The 14,687-nt window shown below is 34.0% G+C and overlaps 1 protein-coding gene and 1 pseudogene across 16 annotated transcripts in view; both read left to right on the forward strand.

Moving 5' to 3' along the window:
* The window catches only part of LOC147381900 (suppressor of mec-8 and unc-52 protein homolog 1-like), a 58,933-nt gene extending 57,117 nt beyond the window's left edge, over positions 1 to 1,816 (forward strand). For 4 of the 16 annotated variants that reach the window (XR_015174262.1, XR_015174267.1, XR_015174270.1 and 1 more), the window contains one exon: positions 3 to 545. Coding sequence is in view for 3 of the 16 variants with exons in the window: in XM_086429831.1 (XP_086285957.1) it covers positions 3 to 176 (174 nt within the window). In the remaining 13 variants the exon portion in view is untranslated. Of the gene's footprint in view, positions 1 to 2 lie in introns of all 16 variants that reach the window. The other 12 variants (XM_086429831.1, XM_086429832.1, XM_086429830.1 and 9 more) reach the window with 9 other exon arrangements.
* A 467-nt stretch (positions 1,817 to 2,283) lies between these two features.
* LOC147381904 (calcium-binding protein KRP1 pseudogene) lies at positions 2,284 to 2,926 on the forward strand (annotated as a pseudogene).
* Positions 2,927 to 14,687: the final 11,761 nt, after the last annotated feature.

The raw sequence follows: 14,687 nt of genomic DNA on the forward strand, positions 1-14,687 counted from the left end.
AGAAAGCAAGTAAACCCATTACAAAGAGGTCATCACCAATGGATGGGCAACTTTTCCTTATCAAACATCTTCTTATCTTAAGGGAGCAGGTTCTCTTATATTTATTTATCTGTTTCCTACCTTCTTTCTCTCGTTTTAGTATTTATTTGTCAAGTCTTTATGTATTTATTTATTAGAGAAGTGGAAATTAAGTTATTTTATGGCTAAAAGAACCTGAGAATCTCAATACGTTTTAACTTTCTCCTTAATCATGTGGTCAATATTGGAGGATTTTGATTTCAAAAGAGGACTATGTGGAAGATGTTCCCACTGTCAATGGAGTTGGGTATTTGTAAGGAGAGGAATGGTCATATAGTTGAAAGACAAGTGTATTGCATCACGGTGGTTTAAAAGAAACTTTCATATTCATTGGGTTGTCTTTCTTAAGGAGTTCAATGGTGTAAGTTTTGATGACTTTATGTAGTTTTGATTCCATTAGCAAAGGAGTTATTAACTTACTTTATACATTTTTATCTATTTTGAGCTAAAGAGGTTGCTTTTCTGTAGTTTTTGTGTTCTTGGATTTCTTTGACAAAGGAGAGCAAGCTGATAGGTAGTTATATGTGTGTGTGTGTGTGTGTGTGTTTGCGCGCGTGTGTGTATGTGTGCACACTTTTGTGTGTGTGTGTGAGTTGGAGTGTATGTGTGTGTGCCTGTGCGTGAGTTGGATTCCGGTGACATTTTATTATGTGTGTGTGTGAGTTGGATTCTGTGAGAATTTATATCAATCTATGTATGTAGTAACACAATACGTTCTAGTAGAGAGAGCATTTGGGTCTTTTCATATTGATAGTTGGGGTCGAGGTCATCAATTTCAAAACATAGGGGTATTTTCAATATTCAGCAATACATGAGAGGGTTGGTGTAAAAATAATTTTTTTTTCCAAAAGCTTTTATAGCGACAGCCAAAACCATAGTTGAAGAATAATTTTTTTTATAAAAAGACTACCCTATAGCGATGGCCAATAGCGGTTGTCGCTATAAGTCCTGTACCTAACGAGAATTGTTGACAGTCGATATAACTAGCGTTGGGACTATTAGCGATGACTATCGACGGTCTCCCTGTCTGTCACTAGATGCTTTTGCGACGTTATTTTGTACCTATAGTGACTATCGCGGCCATCGCTATAGCCCTATTTTACTGTAGTGATTCTAAGGCTGTCAACGGATAGCTATCTGATCGGATAGTGCTATATTCGAATTCGAATAAAAAAAAAATATTGATATTCGAATTCGAATTCGACTCCGATCGGGTATCGTTAACCAAGATTCGAATTTGAAAAATATATCGGATATTCGATAATATCTGATTTGATAAAAACCCTAACAAAATTAGATTCGATGTATACCAACATCTTCAATCGAAAAAAATCAAATTGATTTTCCTAATTTTTTCAACTTCAAAAGTTATAATCTTCAACGTATTTCAGTCTTAAAATCAAATAAGCTTTGATTTTTGAAAAAAAAATGATTTTAAAATCAAATAAACTTTGAATTTTGAAAAAAACTATGAAAAATTCGAATAAAACATAGGGTTTTATTGAGAGAGAGATAAATGAAGTATCTACCTGATGTTCGCCGGTCAAAGAAGATGGTGGTTATGGAGCTCGCACAATAATAATAAAAAAAGGGTTTTAATTTTACTTTGAAAGAGAGAGAGGTAGGAAATACCTACCTTGATGTTCGCCGATTGGAGAAGAGGGTGACTATGTGGAGCTTGCACAGTCGAAACCCACCTAGTTCTGCGTCTTTGGTTGAGAAGATAAACATTTCAAGTTAAATTTCGCTGCGAAACTTGAATACACGAGAGTATATATATATATATATAAGTTTTGTTGTGTATCATGAATACGTAACACATGTATTTATAATCGGAGTGGATATTATCGCATCGGATTTAGTAACATCCGAATTCGTATCCGAAACTCATTCTAATGTTACAATAACATCTGAATCCGAATCAAATATTCAAAAATTTCGTATAATATCTGATTTTTCAAATTCGAATTCGGATTTTGACTATCCATTGACACCGTTAACTCATTCACACCCAAACCAATGTAATCATTAGTGATATAATGACCTAATAAAAGGTATGTTGGACTAGCATAATGGGCATTTTTGTTCATTAAAAAATCAGAGGTACTTTTATTAATTTTCATTTTAAAATTGAGTCTATCTATAGCCTATATATAAATATTGGATAAGTACTCCCCTAGAAACCGTAAGGAAAGTAGATTGGAACCTTCTTTTCCTCTAAAGTTTCCGGTTCTACCCCTCCTGAAGAATCGTCCAACCTCTTACCACCTTTACCTTGGTTGGCGTTCACGACCTCTCCTTCCTCGAACCCAAATTCTCTCTTTATTTATTTATTTATAAAACCAACTCTTTCAACCCAAATCTCAACTCAATTTTATTTTTCCATACTCTTCTCTTTCTCAAGATATCTCTAATGGAAGTACCCAATTCTGTCAATTTCGAGGATTTTTTGCCGACAATGGCGGATAAATTGGGAGGGGAAGGACTGATTGGAGAGCTCTGTAATGGGTTTCAATTGTTGATGGACAGTGATAAGGGATTGATCACGTTTGATAGCTTGAAGAGAAACGCTGGTGTTCTTGGGTTGCAAGACTTGAGAGATGAGGAGTTGTCGAACATGTTGAAGGAAGGAGACATAGATGGCGATGGGGCACTTAATCAGATGGAGTTTTGTGTTTTAATGTTCAGATTGAGTCCTTATTTAATGGAGGAATCTGAAATTTGGTTGGAAGAAGCTCTGCAACAGGAATTGAAGGCTTTATGATTGTTTCATTAATTTTCTTGTACAGACGATGATTGATGATCTTGATTTTGAAAAAAAAAAAATAACTGTTGGAATTTGTTATTTCATTGATCTCGAGAAATTTATCAAATAATTAATAACTTTACAAAAGGGAAATTTATCAAATAATTAATAACTTTACATAATGATGAACGCACACACTTTAGGTACACGGCTGACGTGGTGAGGGTACCGAATCACACATTTTTTATCTATGTATCTCGATGAAAAAGATTTATGGTTCTATGCTCTTGCCACATCAGTCGTGTACCAAAACTGTGCGCATTCATCATGACTCAATAATTAATGGGTTCGGCACTTTACTATTTATCCTATGTTTTACCTTATGTGTTTTGTCTTAAATGTTCAAGGGTTAGAAGTTTTGGAATGGGATGATTTTTTATGAGAATGATATTTATGATGAGGAGATTATGTTCACCAAAAATCAGTTTATTTTGAAACTTCTAATCCCTTTAAAAATAGTTTACAAAAAAAATGACAGTCCAGGATTTTACAATTTGTAAAAATGGGACTACAAGTTTCAGAATTGGCTGATTTTTTATAAAGATAATTTACTTACCATAATGATCATCCTCACCAAAAATTGGCCAATTTCAAAACTTTTAACTAATGTAGGACAAAACACGTAGGGCAAATACTAAGGTGCTACACATTTCCCATAATTAATAACTTAGTAGTATTTTCTAAATCAACATTACTTTTTGACCTGTTTGTGCAATTAAAACTTTGCAAAAGGAATTATGATTTTACAATCAAGTGCCAAGTTGATTCGTTGGAGTCATCTTATTGAAATGATGACTTAGACAAGTCAAATCATTTAAATTGATTTTAAAAAAAAATTATTAATATATTTTTTAATAAAATATTTATGAAGAATGCTAATGTTTAGGATCTCATGGGGCATTGGGATTATCCACCACATTCACTTTGCAGTTATAATCGTCAACCCATTTTAATGTTTTAATGCCTTAATAGTAAATCTTACCTTTCTCAACAAGTAAGACTCAAAATAAGATAAAAGAACAACAAAATATGTCACTCAATGGGCTGGCCCATTGATAACTCAGATCCCATGACCTTCCTCATAGACGGACACATTCATGGTCCTTACACTAGACCATTAAATGCCGCATCCATCAGACACTGAAAATTTTATCTGACAAAATAGAACAAAGCAATGTTGTCCATTGTTTGTTTTTTTTTTAAAGAAAAAGTCCCCTAGCCTTACTAAGGTACTAAGGATCTCACCCTTACTATAGAGGGCCGTGGTGTTGGATTTCTGATGTGCCAATCCATTTGTGTAAAACAACATGAAGGAAGGCTCAAAATCTTACTATATTAGTAAGAGAAGGGTTTCAAAAGGAAAAAAAAAAAAAAAAAAAAAGACGAAAGATGGATGCATAACATCCTCTACTGAAACACTAATTACATTGTGATGAGTTTAATTTGTGTGGAAGTCATTAAACACACGTGACACACCATATGATGCCAGTTTTCATCGTATCCCCTTTTATGTACATTCACGAAAAAAGAGAGTTTTAATGGTAAAGTGGTAACCAACCAACGTGGTCCCTGCAAGTGCAAATTGTACATCATTTCTTCCCATTCTATCATCTTTAAACAACTTCTCTAGACAAATTTCTAATAGGTTTCATAACTCTTGAAGGAATAAAGGAATAGTGTACTTTAGTCATATGGGCATTGAAGGATGCAAGAAAATACACAAATAGAGAGAAAATAAAGCTATCTACTTCTAGAAATGATATTAATATCCCATGCTTGCATTAATTGATGACGGAAAATTTCATTTCCTATTTTGGGATGCATAAAATAATAGGATAATTTGGTATTGTTTTTTTTTTAATTTTCTTTTTTTGCATTGATGATTATGGTGTAAAGATCTCAACTTACACTAAGCAAGGATAAAGATGATGAAAGCAAATATAAACTCACTTTCATAACAAAAGAGTTCACTTTAAACATAGTGGAATGGAGGAACATGAAGATTCATTTAGCTCACCCCAAATTCTTGGAATGGAGGAGGAATATGATCTTTTAATCCTTCAAATGAGCTAGTGTCCTTAATTTTCTCTTGAGGATTATAGTCTAGATATATATCATTGAAAAGGCTTTGCTTCTTCTCTAGAGAAGGACTTATGAACATGATACATAATCCTCTCAAGTGTTGAAATCTAAGTACTCTCAACATGCGATCAAGTTCCCCTATCAATCGTGATCTTGGTGTTGAAATCTTTGTCTTTGATTTGATTAACTATTTCAATTCACAATCCAATTGAATGGTTTCAGGAATTTTTATGTGCCCCAACCATCTCTTTGAATATGGGACCATGATCAGTTATTTGGTTGACCCATTATTAATGCATTTGTGGGCTACATTTATTTATTTTTTTAATGACGGGAGTTTTGGACTCATAGGCCCGACTAGTAAGGGCGAGGCAACTAGCCTCCTAGAGCACCATATCTCGCCCAAATCCATTGGGTACATGCAATACCAGACATACTAGGTAAGTAGGGATAAATCCCTGTGGGTGGCCAACGAGGGAGCTTGAACTCAAGACCTCTCCCTTTTTACAAGAATATCTTGCCCATGTGGGCTTAATTAGTATTCAACCATCTTTATTAGATCACCTAAACTTATTTGAATTTTAAAAAATAATAGGCCTTACAAGTGTCCTGGGCTATGCTGGACTCAGCCATGTATGGCTATTTTTTAAATCTTCTGATTCACTAGATTAATTTGTAAGGAACTTTCTACAATTTTGACATTTACACCACTTACCAAATAATCAATTTATGCCAATATACTAATGGTTTTTCTTTTTTTTTTTAATTTGCTAAGGAAAATTATATTAAAAATCAAACCAAGATACAAGAGAAAATCTTAAAATACAAGGCGGATATGAGGAAGCTTCAATCTGTCCCCCAACAAAGCTTACTTGGCCGGCAAAGGAAAGACAAATAAAGAATGGAACAACATGGGAGAATTACAAGAAATAGTAAATTTAGCTAATGCATCAGTAACAGCATTACCCTCCCTCCATGAGTGCTGAATTTTCTAGGTGAAACAGGAGAGATGCTTTTGAATCTGAAAAATATGATGTTCAATTATCCAAGGCACTCCTTCTCCCTTGATTCCTTTGACTAAGAGCATAGAATCAATCTCCACAATAACATTGAGATAATATTAAGAACTTCCAATGCATGAAGAAGGGCTGAAGATTCAGCCACATTATTAGAGCCAACACCTAAAGGGCAGCAGCCTGCACCAAGCACCTTCCCAAAAGAATCTCTGAGAATAAAATCACTTCCACTCAGACAAGGATTAGGATTACTCATACCATCCACATTCAATTTCAGCCACCCAAGCAGAGGAGGCGATGTAGAACAGATTGCAAAAGAATTCCTAGCACGGACGGACCTCCAGAAAAAAAAACACTAGTAGGGAGAGAAGGGTCAAATGTCAGAATTGCATGAAATTCAATGGGTGACTTGGAATCGATGTGTTGTCCAATACTCCTACTGTTGGCCAGGACCTATGCCGCTTTTCAGGCAATTTCTTTCATTTTGGCAATAATGCATTGCTTAATTTCGGAAGCTGCAGTTGCCGTTTGGAGTTGTCCTTTTTTTTACCAGATTGCTACTTAAGTTTAGGATTTTTGATTTATGCTTTTAATTAGAATTTTCTTATTTTTGAAATTGTTAGTATTTTTCCTTATTTTAGTTATTTCTTTCCTAAAGTTATAGATCTAGTCGAATTAGATTTTGCTATCTATATAAAGGCTGTTTCTTTCCATTGTAAGGTCAACTTTCAGTCAATAAAAAATCTTCTGTCTGAGATCTTATTCTCTGAGCTCGTGGATTCGAATGTGTTACTCTTTTATTCGTGGATTCGAACAATTTTCCAAGAAGCAAGTGATGCCTACTTCTATATAAGCTTCCGCTATGTCAAGAGGAGACCATGAAATTGAAATGGCTCTTCCCGAGGGACAAGACCGAATAGACACACCCACTAGCCGCAAGATTCTGTTCTGAGGTACGGAAGAATTGAGTCTGGAATGCCCAACAATGCTGAGCTCTAACAACCATGTTGATATCCTCTAAATCTCTCTATTGATTGAAGGTTTTAACCCTACAAATAAGTACTGATTCCTAGCTATCCATAATGTTCATAAGATCTCCAACGGGGCAGAGTTGAACAAAGAACCAAAGTGAGTTAAAAGAAGATCCTTGCCAATTGCAAATATCCTGAAAAGAATTCATTGGACCTGAGCCGTCATTAAACGCCCAATATACTAATGGTTGAAGACATGTTAATATGGTAAGTTAAGACATACCATATAGTTATTCCTAATGGGCTTAGGAGTCACACTGGAGTAAGATTGAAATTGACATCGTTTAACACATTGAGTTCTCCAACCTTATGTGCTTCTTACTCATATCTCAATGAAAAGCATCTGTACACACATTCATGTCAGCAATGTGTGAGACGATGTAAATTTCAATGTTACTTCAGCATTTTCCCATGGTAAGACATAGGCCAATGTTAAAATCATACTGAACTGATACCGTACCTAAGTTCGATTGAATTTTGCAACAATTGGTTTTGCTCTATATGGTAGGATACAAAATCTTGTGTTCAATTGTCAATAGTGATTGTAAAGTAAGCTGTAGTTATAAAATCTCAAAAAAGGTATTCTTGAATCTCGGATAAAAAATCAATAAAAAATTTCTGATATATATATTTTCTTTTTTTTTATATGTAAGGTAGGGTTGGAGGGTCCCCTCCCTTTATTTATTCCTTCAACACGAACATAGTTACAAGTAAGATCATTGAGTACAATGTTCATTAGTTCTTGAGGAATTGAATCACTATCCTCAACTACAAGAAACTCATCACCACATGCTACCTTATATTCTTGAACGCACATATAAAACTTTGAACATACCCCCTTATTTAAGGAATGATTTTTTACTCACAATCACGTGTGGTGCAAATGACATCAGCAACAGGGAGAAATTTCTTTCTCCTGCCTGCACATCCTTTGCCCACAAATTTCAATTTTAAGATTTAATAGGTTCCTAGACTTAATTCTCACTGGAATGTTTTGTAAAAACGTTTTAACATTACTGTCCCAACCTTCATCATTCCATCATTTTCATATGTCAATTTGAATCTTTCATTATTTAGGGGTCATCAAAAAGTGATCCTTAATTGGAAAAAAAAATGTAATGCCCAAAATCATGTACAATCAAATCACAAAAATAAATAAATAAAATAAATCGAACTAAATAAAAAAAAACTAGGTCATCTTGGCAATGCTCCCATAGTTGGGGTTTTTCAAGTTTGATCCTCAATAGTCCCCAGTGGAGTCGCCACTGAAAGCGCCCTCGATCTGCGGGGTGTGCGGATCCGCTTTTGACCCTTGAGGTTTGGGAGTCGCCACCTAGTTATTATGGTCTAGGAGCCAAACTGACCCTACAATAGATAAAAAAGAACTAATCTACTATAGAAATCTGAATCCGGGGATCATGTTATGGGGTTGAAAGGTGTTAGGCACCAACCCCGCCCAGCCAATGCCGGTCTCTACTTATTCCAAATATAACTACATCGCTAATGACAAAACCTAGATTAAAAAATAATTAAAAATCTTACCTTCGATCTGCAAAAGTATTATTCCCTAAGATCTGGTGAAAATAGCTCATTGTACCGTACTCCTTGCTTCGTTCTGTCTCCGGATCTGATTTCTGATCTCCGAGGCAAGGTATCTTCTTCTTGAATTTGGATGCTTTGAATTTGTTGTGGATTTTTGGAGTGTTTTTGAAAGGTTTCTAGGTGTTTTTTAGGCTAAAATCGAAGTAAAAGTGTTAGGGAAGGAGTTGGGACTCCAAAATTAGGGTTTTGGGGAGGTTGTGGAGGCTTCTTCACCTACTTTTTCTAGGGTTTTTTCTTTGATGAAAATAGGGTGTGGAGGCTCCTATTTATAAAGTTTTTAGAAGCATTAGGGTTTGATTAGGATTTAGACTTTAATCTCATGAGGTGGACTTAGTCTTTAGGGTTTTGACTTAGGGTTTTGACTTTAGTCTTATGAGATTGACTTGATTAGATTAAGGTTTTGATTTAGGGTTTTGACTTTAGTCTTATGAGATTGACTTTAATACTTGACTTTAGTCTTACTTAATTGACTTTAATTTTGACTTTAGTCTTATTTGATTGACTTTAATATCTTGACTTTAGTCTTGCTTGATTGACTTTAAATTTTTGGAGAACTCCCCTCTATTATATCTTTGATTCTTTGGACCTCCAAATGGAGGGGTCCTTAAAGAAATATCTTGCGAACCATCAACAATTTTTCTTCAAAGCCTGATTGATCAATTTTTTTGTTTAAATTTTATAATTAATTTTATTAATGTTTCACTTTACATTATTTAATGATTTATTTATTAATTTCGAAATGTTTAATTATTAAAATTGTAAAATTACCATTTTTCCCTTGGAGAGGATTTTTTATGTTTCAAGTCATTTTTCAATGTTCCAAGATGTTTTGGAATCAGTTTTTCGTAAGGAATTCAATGTGAATGTTGGTTTTTGTCATTTATGAAATTTTTGTGTGAAATGGTAGTGAATTTTATGAGGGGTATTTTCGTAATTTTATCGAATTTTGTGAAAATTGGCGAAATGATTTATTTGGTTTCGATTTGTCGTTTTGTGTGTTTGAACGGATTTTCCTAAGCGTAATGTAGGCGCTAAAGTTGTTTTGATGTTAGGGGTATTTTGGTAATTTGATCATTTCTAGTGATTTTTATCATGCAGCTTCTTTTTGATTTGCAGGATGATGATTTCTATGTTTCTGGGGGAGTATTTTCCTAGCGTAGCGTGGTTTCTAAGTTTTGTCAGTTCGAGATACCTCATCCGGATTTCTGAAACGTATCTGATAACAAAATAAAGCATTGGAATAGACATCCATCATTGGGAATCTTTGCGATCGGGTTAACGACTTGATTAATCAGGCGGATGCAAAAATGGGGTGTCTACAATATCTTAAAATGGGTCATTGAGACCAACCACATGGATAATCACATTGTCAATCTAATACCACAGCCTTCTATATTTTAAGAGAAATCTCATATTAAGAAAGATGTTTTCAAGCTTGATTTGTGGATTTGAAAATGGACACTTACCTAAAATTGCCTCGACACTTTTTCATTAAATAATAAAAAGGCATATAGTTGGTAAATTGGGGATTTTCTAATAATTGGGAGTTGCCATCTAATTTAGGTTTAGGAATCAAAATAACTCCAAAGCGAATTTGAATCAGTCCACGGGTAATAAAAATGGCTAAGAGGTCACATTACAGGTTTCAAAAGGTATTAGACATTGAATCCATCCGATCAAGATGATCGATCTCTACTACGATCCAAAATCATCTTATGGTCAATAGTAAAAAGTAAAATCAAGCTAGAGTCCAATTATCATCAATTCAAATTGGATTTGCTAAACAAATCCTATAGTCAAAATCCCTCCAAATATTACATGATACCTTGAATTTTGCACAAAAAGGAAAAAAAAAATGTATGAAAAAAAATAAAAAAACTCAATTTTATCTCATGTTTTAAAGTTCACATGGTAATATATTTTAATTAAAGAGCCAACATATAGAAATATTTTCCAAATCGATTGAATTTTGCACATGCACGGACAATTTCAAATTTGAAAAATATTCCCCATATATGAATAATTTTTAGATATTTTTAATGGGGATTGCAGTTATGTATCCCATGGGAAAATATCTATAGTTCCATGTCTATGCCACATCAACCGAGTATTGATTGAGTGAAGGCTTTCTAGTTCGAAAATCAGCACTCTTTTTATAGATGGTATATCTTTTTGAAAACAAAAGAAGTAATTCAGAAAAAATGTATTAAGTGCTTATACTTATACATAAGTTACGTAAAAAAGTCATTGTGACTTACAGAACCTCTATTAACAATGATGAAATTATTTAAAGCAGCTGCATCACCTAAGGACACGTGTATTCCACGTGGTTACCGTTTGTCTAATAATGACACCAACAAAGCTCAACAATCATTGATCGCACGGCTGTTATCAATTGAAGCATAGAGTTTCCATACGACAGTGTTCTACATTAAACAATCCGTTATAGAATGAAACTGATTCTGTTTGATGTCATTGTTACTTGTCCTCTTCTCCGTAATTATAGTTTTCTCAGACTCTAAAGTACGAGATACGATTTCAAAATATCACGAGAAAATTAAAATACTTAAGCCGTTAATGATACCTTATCTGCTTCATTATTCACTTGGAACCTATGTTCCAGGAGTTGAGTAACTTTATCCACGTGGCAGACCCAATGTTCTAAAAAACCAATGGATATCATATAAGACAGGAGGTTAGCTTGTCCAATTGGTTGGATTTGGGCGGGTCTTCGTTCACTTCGGTTGGATCCAATTATATATTTATTACAGAATTTTAGAATTACTTATACTTATTATTTAAATTAATTTCTTTCATTTTTTTTTCAATATAATAATAGGATCTTAAATAAAGAAAGATTTACCTAGGCCCAACTGTTGCACTTTTATTACAACTAATCTCTTAAAGCACCATATCTCGCCCAAATCATTTACATCCAATAATACTTCACAAATCACATATTCCAACTAAGTCGTAAACCCTAAGAGTGGCCAAACCTTATATATTTTAGAATTATTTTAAAAAAATCGATGGTTCAACAGTTATCCCAACCCAATTGTGTAAACTTGAAATCTAACCATTAGAATTTATTCAAATCACGATGATGTATATGTCCTTGATACTCATTTAGAAAAGAAATCTTGACTATCGAATGTATTTGTTTAAGATTTGAAGTTCATTCATATTTTTTTAATATATCAAATTAGATTCTATCTCATCTAACCTCGATCAAATTATTATTAAATCAGACTTGGACCCTAATATTGAGGTCCAGAAATGAAATCCATTTCAACAACAGTCCCATCCAATTCATCTTGAATTAGTTCTAAGTCAACAACCGGAATCTAATTTGGAGTACTTGATTCATTGACAACCTTAATTCATAATCCACAAAGAGATTTATATATCAAAAGTTATGTGATGGTTGATTTCTATTCATTCGATTCAAGCAAATTTTTTTTCTTTTTTTTCATATTTGATTATCTAATCCTGAAGCTCATTATGGTTTTTTTAATGCCACGTGGCAAAAAAGAAAGTGGGGTTGTGTACCGTTAATAAACTGGTGGAATAAATGGTAGTGTCGGAAAGTGCCCTCGATCCACGGGGTGTGCGGATCCGCTTTTGACCCTTGAGGTTTGGGAGTCGCCACCTAGTTATTAAGGTCTAGGAACCAAACTGACTCTAAAAAAGGTGAACATTACTAATCTACGAAAAAAAAAGGGTCAGGGGATCACGTTACGGGGTTGGAAGGTATTAGGCACCAACCCCGTCTGGCCAAAGTCGGTCTCTACTAATTTTCCAAATAAATTACATTGCTAAAAAACCTAGATAAAAACATTAAGAAATTATACCTTTCCGAAGACAACTTTATCGTTCCCTCAGATCTGACAGAGTAATTCCTTATTCAGTATTCCTTGCTTCAGTCTGTCTTCAGATCTGATTTCTGATCTCCGACGTGAGGTATCACTTCCTTAGATCTGGATTCTTCGGATTTGTTTATGGATTTTTGGGGTGTTTTTAAAGGGCTTCTAGGTGTTTTTTGAGTTAAAATTGAGGTATGAGTGTTAGGTAAGGAGTTGGGGCTCCAAAACTAGGGTTTATGGGAGGCTAGGGAGGCTTTTTGACCTACTTCTCTTACGGTTTATGATTTGATACGAAAATAGGGTGTGAGGACTTCTATTTATAGATTTTTTAGGGGTTGATTTAGATAGAATTAGTGTTTGATTGTAATTCTTTTAGTTAGAGTTGTGTTTTAATTAGACTTGTTTTAGGTAGAGTTGTGTTTTAATTAGAATTATTTTAGGTGGAGTTGTGTTTTAGCTAGAACTCTATTAAATAGAGTTATTATTTAATTGGAACTCTATTAGGATTTTGACTTTTGGTCTTATTTGATTGACTTTAAGGTTTTGACTTTAGTCTTACTTGGTTGACTTTTAATATCTTGACTTTAGTTTTACTTGATTGGCTTTAATCTTACTTGATTGACTTTAATATCTTGACTTTAGTCTTGCTTGATTGACTTTAATTTTTTGGAGAACCCCCCTCTATTACATCTTTAATTCTTTGGACCCCCAAATGGAGGGGTCCTTAAAGAAATATCTTGCGAACCCTCAACAATTTTTCCTGAGAGCTCGATTGATCGATTTCTTTGGTTCAAAATTTTAAATTAATTTCATTAATGTCTCACTTTAATTATTTAATATTTTATTTATTAATTTCAAAATTTTTAATTATTAAAATTATGAAATTATCGTTTTACCTCCGGAGAGGACTTTTCACGTTTTAAGTCGATTTTTAATGTTCTTGGATGTTTTAGAATCAGTTTTTCGTAAGAAATTCAATGGGAATGTTGGTTTGTGTCATTTATGAAGTTTTTTATTTGAAATGATCGTGAACTTTATGAGGGGCATTTTCGTAATTTTGTCAAATTCTGTGAAAATTGGCGAAATGATTTATTTGATTTCGATTTGTTGTTTTATGTGTTCGAAAGGATTTTTCTAAGTGTAATGTAGGCTCTAGGGTTGTTTTGATGTTAGGGGTATTTTGGTAATTTGATCATTTTTTAGTGATTTTTATCGTGAAGTTTCTTTTTGTCTGAAAAATGATGATTTCTAAGCTTCTAAGGTCGTATTTTCCTAGTGCAGCGTGATTTCTACAGTTTTGTTAGTTCGAGATACCTTATCTGGATTTTTGAAACATTTCTGGTAACAAAATAAAGCAATGGAATAAACATCCATCATTAGGAACCGTTGCGATCGGGTTGACGAGTTGATTAATCAGACGAGTGCAAAAATGAGGTGTCTACAGATGCCCCTCTTTGGCAGAGGGTTGAAGCAAACTAGATAGCAAATCTATTTTGGTAGATAGTGCGATATCTGAATGCCAAAGCTAGTGACAGTTCATTTTGCAGCCTGATTTAGCAATTTGTCAAGATGTTCGGATCCTTGATCGTAAAACTCTCCCCGAACTAAAAAGTTGTCAGGTCCTTTAGCGTGAGCTCTCACTGACAGTGTCAGATCCTTGAATTTTAGAGAATTCTCCCTGACTAAAAAGTGCAAGTGTGAGTGTATGTATTATGTAAAACTGAGCAAAGATTGAGAAAAAAAAATTAAGCATAATCTGAGCATAAATTGAGCATAATCTGAGTAAAGTGAGCATAATCTGAGTAAAATTTGAATGTCTTCCTCTACCTACCCTAGGTGAACGAGTAATAAACTAATTTTTTTGAAAGTCCTACTCTACCTGCCCAGGGTGAAAGAGTAATGGATTAATTTTTTTTGGGAGTCCTACTCTATCTGTCCAGGGTGAAAGAGTAATGAACTAAATTTTTTTTTTTTTGGGAAAGTTATACTCTACCTACTCTGAGTGAAAGAGTAATGAACTAAGCTTTTTGAGAGTCCTACTTTACCTGCCCAGGGTGAAAGAGTAATGAACTAATTTTTTTTTTTTTTGGAAAGTTCTACTCTACCTACTCAGGGTGAAAAAGTAATGAACTAATTTTTTTGGGAAGTTCTACTCTACCTACTCGGAGTGAAAGAGTAGTGAACTAATTTTTTGGGAAGTTCTACTCTA

Source organism: Akebia trifoliata, unplaced genomic scaffold (genome assembly GCF_017979445.1).
Source record: "Akebia trifoliata isolate Shusen 1 unplaced genomic scaffold, ASM1797944v1 Contig00147, whole genome shotgun sequence".
NCBI classification, from domain to species: domain Eukaryota; kingdom Viridiplantae; phylum Streptophyta; class Magnoliopsida; order Ranunculales; family Lardizabalaceae; genus Akebia; species Akebia trifoliata.